The following is a 6,564-nucleotide window of genomic DNA, read 5'->3' on the forward strand; positions in this document are numbered from 1 at the left end:
ACACACACACACACACAGCTATATGATGGTGCTACCTTTAGAGATTAAACCCATAGTGGGTTTAAATCATTAAGGAGTGCAGACTGTACGTAGAAGGTTGGGATTTAAGTTAACAATCCACCTGTTCTCAAAGTGTTTTCTGCACCAGTTACCAAAACTATAATATATTGGGACTCCTCAGGCACACAGTGAAGCAAAAATAAGTCCAAAGAGGAAAAATAAAGTTTATCAATAAAACGTTTGATGTGGATCCGTTTTTTAAGTAAAGAAAAGCAATTTCTGTGTCTTATAGAAGAAATTCTGACATGAAAAAATCACTTAAAAATCAAGTTTATTCCCAAAGGTGAGGCTGTAATTGCACGACACATTGTGCCAAATCGGCAACAATGAAAGCAGGAGGGCCTCGTGTCTTTGAACGTGGGCAGACGATGAGGTGGAGGTCGACCGCTGATGGGTGGAGGACCCCCGCTGAGTAGGGTGTGCCTGACCTCTGAACAAATAGAGACATCCCTCGCCCATCTGTCCCACAGACTTGACGGTTCAAGTCAGAAATGAGTGCACAAACGCCTCATGAAACGAGTTTCTGTGGGACGATAAAGAAGGATGAAATCCGAGCCAAAATGTCAGGATTTTGTTGTCAATCAAGCCTTAGATAAAAGGAGGGACGGGTCCCAGAACAGCCTGAGTGCTGGGACCTGCCTGCCTTAAAAGAGATGTAATGAGTAATTTGCTCCAAATAACTCAGAGGGAGGAAACATTCACCCCAGATGGATAATAAATGATAAAAATTTGATGGATACATTTTTATACATTAGTTAAAGCAGAGTTTATCAAAGACTTCATAGCAAATTTGATCAGAAATCCTCTTTTTTATGTGTGTTGCAGGTTTTTGGTACAGTCCTGAGTGTGATTTTGTGCGTCACTGCATAGCCAAATCCCAGGAAAACGTGGAGGGCAAAGTGCAGTTGTCAGTCTTCAAGGGTCAGGTCTACATCCTGGGACGAGAGTCTCCCAAGTCCCTGTACAACGAAGAGCTGGTCAGGTGGGTGAACTTTGGGGGAGGGCAGCTGTGTGTCCGTGAATCAAAGTGTGTGTTTGTTCTAACTTGACAGATGTTGCGTTGCTGCTCCAGGCAGAGTGCAGCTATTTCACTTGTTGACCGGTCTGCTTGTCCCAAGTTCTCTGATGACCTCCCCACATCAGCATACTAGTGACCCAGCTTTATAAAGACATCAGAGAAGTGTCCTGGTAGGGTCCCCCCTGACCCCAACCTCGCCACCTCCACAGCCCCCTGCCCTTCTCGCTGCAGTAACAGTGGGTTAGTTCAGGAGGATGACCTCTGAAGCCCTCTGGGCAGGCTCAGCACTGACCAAAGAGAAAAAAAAAACCCTCCATATGGCTCTCCATCTCCACTTAAGTCACACACTCCACTTGTACCCTAGAGTCAGGGAGCTAATGGTGTTTTCTGCTGGAGGAGAGAGGTGATTTCAATGAGCTTTTAAGAGAAAAGAACCAGGGTGTCATGGTAGTTAGGCGGGTCAGAAAGAGCGAGGCAAAAAAAAAAAGAAAAAAAACCCACAACTCACACAGTTGGGCATTCATCTGCCAGTTTGGCAAGTGGACAAGAAAGCAGAAAGTCAATACAGTTCAAGAGAAAGAAACACTGTACTCAGATACATTTCTTCAGGTTCACTAAGAATGACCTGTACAATAGGAAGAAAAATGGGGTCACCCCCTTGTTTTCTCATTTCAACTCTTTGACACATGCCTAAGCTTGGTCAGCACATCTGTCTACGTGGGACTACTGACAGATGGGCGCAGTTCCTTCTAAAGACACTCATTACAAACACCCCACAGACACACAAAGAAGAAAAATAAAACAAACCTTAAGTCGATCAGTCAATTGTGAGGGGTTTCGTTTTTAAGCATCTGTGTCATATTCACCTTTTGATAGGCACACCTGTACAGTTTATCACAACCCAGCGCACTTTAATGTACTAATAATGTTTTGTAGTTCATGTGTAAGAATTTTAGAAAAGAAAATCTTTATTTTTTAACCTTAATCACACTATAACACCTGGTTCACACTGGACTTGGAATCGCTGCATATTGGCGCGGAGAAGTCCGTTCTTTCCTGCAATTCATACCAGACGGCTGACAGGTGCTTCTACCAGAGCTTTTTTTGCTTTTGCCATCATGGGTACATTAATAACCTAAAACTATTACCCCATGTTTCTGCTTCGAAGAATTGCTCTCTGCCTCTCTCTTGTTGTTTTTTTAAACAATTTGCACCTCAGCCATCAATTTATAAATGTAACTAAATCAAATAAATGCTAATAACTTACTTTAAAAAATTGCTATTTTCTTTTTCTTTTTGTTCTTTTTCTCCTCTTTGTCCTCAGCAGTCTTACACTGCAGGGTTTTGTTATTTTAGTTTGGGGTTGGAACTTGGTAGTCTTAGTTTGCAGGCTTTGTTTATTTGTCTTCTTAAGGTAGTTTTGTTCAGGCTGTCATTAGCCGGAGCTGCTGACTCCGACGGTCGACATGGCTGGGTCAGCAGTCTCTATGACTTATTTTATGTTTGGCCAAGGAGCCACCATGGAGAGATAAGAGAGCCAAATGTGGCTCTGGAGCTGCAGGTTGCAGACCTCTGATCTATACAGTCTGTTTAGATACAAAAACATGATCGCATTTGTCAATCGCTGTGTTTTATTTTGAAAAATGGATTATATTATGAAAATAAACCGGATTTTCTAAAATATCTTGATGTAACTTGATTTAAACTTTTAATTAAAAAAATCAGCTAAAGATTCATTGAGGCTTATTCAAAGCTAGAAATTTACGGTAAGTCTAGAACAAAAATTATTCTGTTTTCTCAGGCTTTCTCAGTAAGCTTTGAATAGTTTTTTTTTTTTAAATATATGTCTACTAAAGCAAAGCCTAAAAAATGATTTTATTTTATCAGATGTTTCCCTGATGAGCAAAAGAAACACCATTTTTAGAAAAACGTCACAACATTTGGGTTTTGGATTTAGCAAATCCAAGGAGTGTCTTAGCACTTCTAGCTATTAATTTAAATGTATAAATAAAAAAAATGGAAGACATTTTTTTTTTACTCTCATAAATATGAATTGATGATATATAGATTAAATAATGAATTCATCTTTGACTTATTTTTTTTTTTATTTAATCTCAGTGTGTCAAAGAAATACCTTTAAAATATCTTCCTCATACAACAAAACAGGTAAAAAGATTACTTAAAAGAACTCTGATACACCTGGAGGCGGGCACCATCTCACATTTTTAATTCTTTGCAGCTACACAAAAATCTGCCACACTCACACACGCCGACCAGATTAGGCATGAAACCCCCGCTGACATCCTGTTGGCTCTCCACAGGCAACAGTAATCGGCGTCATTAACACAGTGGTAATACAGCCCGTCAGCGCACCCATCAGAGACATAAATGTCACCCTGCACACACTCGGCTGGCTCCACTCTCAATTATTCTGCAGGGTTTCTTCAAGGAATACACAAACACACACACGCACACAAAATGCCATATTCTTTGCAGCCACTCACTCATAATGGTGCTCAGGTGCCGGGTAGGGAGCCTTGTATTGAGAGTTGATGATTTAGTTGTCGGTCTTTCTTTTTTATAATGTTTATCCTATCATTTGTTGGCAATTTCCTTTTTGCTAAGTGCTTCTGAAGATTGAGCACAAGCTGTACACCGGGAGTTGGGGGGTGTCACGAGGAGAAGAGGACTCCGTAAGGGAGTGTATTAAACGCTGCAGGTAGAAACTGCTGTAATTACTCGGCGCTCATTGTGAAGCTGTCGCACACACAAAGCAGAGGTATCCGCACAAAGAGCGGCCCCAACGCCGAGCGCGCACAAGTTAGAGTTTTACTACTTTCTTAGAAGAAGTGGGTAAACTGAAGGACGACATCAGATTACAAAATCGTTTCAGCTTTTAGCTTACAGCTGATATGATGGGATTGTTTTTTAAAGGAGTTATGTTGGCTTTTGTGTTTCTGTAAATGAGGGTGTTTTCATCCGTTCGGATTGATTGTCCATTATTCAGGACGAGCAGAAGTAAAAGTGGAGCGCTTAGAGAAAAATCAATCCAAGCAGCATTTGAAGAGTTGCTGAAAACACTTCATATGCTGCTATCAGAAGTGTTGTCCAACATTTCAATTAGTTGTTTAATGCTTTTATGTTTAGCACAGCACTCTTTGGGTTTCTTTTCTTGTCATTCAAACCTCTGTTTTGACTTCTTTACAGTATGGACGTGCAGGGAGACTACGACCCGTGCGACGCCTCTGGATTCATCCGGATCAACGCCGTCAGGTTTGCACCTACAGAATATTTCCTAACAGCTGGGCAGATCTGTTTTTGAAAACTGTTCTTGCTTTTTGCCTTTTGCTCCACAGGTTAAGGGAGCACCACCGTCTGCAGGGCTTCTCTGGCAAAAAGCAGTAACTGTGGGACACCAGTGAATCATCATTTTCACTTCCTCTTTTTCTTCAAACTGTGTCTTAACTCCTAAAAGGTCAACATTGTGCCTCTAGTGTCTACCTTCTGCCTTATTGTAAGTTGTGTTAGGTTGTCAACAAAATGAGTAAAGTTTATAGCACTGGAATCAGAAAAATGAAATATTCTAACTATAGTGTTTTTGCAGGTCTGTTAGATGCTTTAATATAGTGAATCAATAAAGAATTAAAAAGTATTTTCTTTGTCGTGTTTTTAAGATTAATTTGCACACAAACTCTGCTCCAAAGCATCGTCTGCTTATTACTTTGAGTCTTTAAGCACAGTTTCATTCATTAATGCCTGCCTGGTTAACTCCTGGGGCTGTCCTGGCTCACCTCTGCAGCACATTCGCCGTATGCAGATGGAGCAGCGCACCGGTCGGGAGCGATCATGGCGGCTCGTTCGCAGTCACTCGACTGGAAGCGATGAGGCTGTTTGTGAGCTGAAATGGTGCAAGTCAAATGGAAAGGAAAAAAAAAAGAAAGAAAGAAAAACAATCTGCCAGATAGGTATATTTCACAGCTCAGCACGGGGTCCCGACATTAAGAGAAGACGGGAAAGCATTTAAGAGACAAAGACATGGTGCGGATTTTCACCTTTGGTGAAGACAGTAGCAGCTCATTAACATCTTTCAGTGAAAAGTGTATCCAGGAGCATTTTAGCATCAAACGTAATAGTTATAAAATGCACAAACTGTTAAACTGACTATAAATTAGAGCCTAAAAAAGTTTACCTAAGTAGATATTTGCTGACTTTAAAAACAAATCTAATTCAATTACACATCGAGGTCTAAAATGCAATAAATTTAACTATATGAAGTCTATGTGTATGATAATAAAAAAATGAATAAATAACACACTAAAGTCTCTCCTTGAGGCATGAATTACATTTTTTTCAACTTTCAATGCAATGCTTGCTGCATTACTCTGCCCATAATCTTCTTTATTAATTGGGCCAATCGCCTTCCAGCTCTTTACCTTCTTAACTTGTGAGGATCTTTAAGATCAGATTGTAAATGTATATTGCTGGCTGTGGTTTTTCTATCGGCCCTACTTTACACCCTTACAGCTGCCTCTCCTTTGTCCCAGCCGCTGAAAGGTGTTCGTCCTTCTTCCGAATGCCGTGTACTTTGTGGGCCTCAATATTCAAGTCCACAGGAGACCCCCTGCTGGGTCTAATGGGCAGTGAGGAACCTTCGGACCCTTTCAGTCCTGCGAGAGCCCCTCCGCCCCCCGCTCAATTACACGGCAGGCGTCTCAGACTTTGCCTGGTCAATTACAAGCCAGGCCCCTGCATTTATGTCACACGCACACACAGGTCGCAAGAAAATCCGTGTCCAAAATTGCCCGGTTGGAATTGAGGGATGGATGGAGGGGTATTCAGATTAGTTATTCAAGCTGAAGGGGAGGCAGCAGGGATGGGGACAGCTATCAATCTCAAGCTTGAATCAAGAGCTTGGTGGAGAGAAATCCCGATGACCTTTCAACTTGTATTTGGAAAAAATATGATCCTGTGGAATTTTTGCTGATGCAGGAACTTCATATCATATGAGGCATGTTTTGAGTATAAGGAATCAAAAAAGTACACATCTCCTTAAGATACCAAGGCTAAATATGGCACTATATAAATATACTGTCATACATTTATATCCTCTTCACATCTTTTTGTTGCTATCAAGATTATATTTAAAATCAATTGGAAAATAATTTTTAAATAAACATTTTTATCACTTGTTTGTGTTTTGTAGTTGAATCTTGCTTTGTTATGACAAAGTGTCTATTTTTATTTTGAAAATTAATATTTTTCCTTAATTGGAGTCTTTTTATTTCAAATGTTGTTACTTTTTTTCTTGATTTTAATTTTTAAACATATAAATAAATATATTTATATGTGGGACCTTTTTACCTTTGTCCTAATAATTTCCCATCTCTTTCAAATTGTTGAATTTTTTGCATTTTAAAGTGGAATGCTTTTCATTGACTGGTTTGTTTTCTTGCTTACCATCTATTTTTTTTGTTATCTTTTGTCAG

At 40.1% G+C, this 6,564-nt stretch overlaps 1 protein-coding gene across 1 annotated transcript in view; it reads left to right on the forward strand.

Moving 5' to 3' along the window:
* The window catches only part of ass1 (argininosuccinate synthase 1), a gene marked incomplete in the record, with an annotated part of 19,661 nt that extends 14,931 nt beyond the window's left edge, over window positions 1–4,730 (forward strand). Inside the window, 3 exon segments of the mRNA XM_024262762.2 lie at window positions 886–1,042; window positions 4,286–4,351; window positions 4,435–4,730. Coding sequence (XP_024118530.1) covers window positions 886–1,042; window positions 4,286–4,351; window positions 4,435–4,483 — 272 coding nt within the window.
* Window positions 4,731–6,564: the final 1,834 nt, after the last annotated feature.

Source organism: Oryzias melastigma, unplaced genomic scaffold (genome assembly GCF_002922805.2).
Source record: "Oryzias melastigma strain HK-1 unplaced genomic scaffold, ASM292280v2 sc00479, whole genome shotgun sequence".
Taxonomy (NCBI): Eukaryota; Metazoa; Chordata; class Actinopteri; order Beloniformes; family Adrianichthyidae; genus Oryzias; species Oryzias melastigma.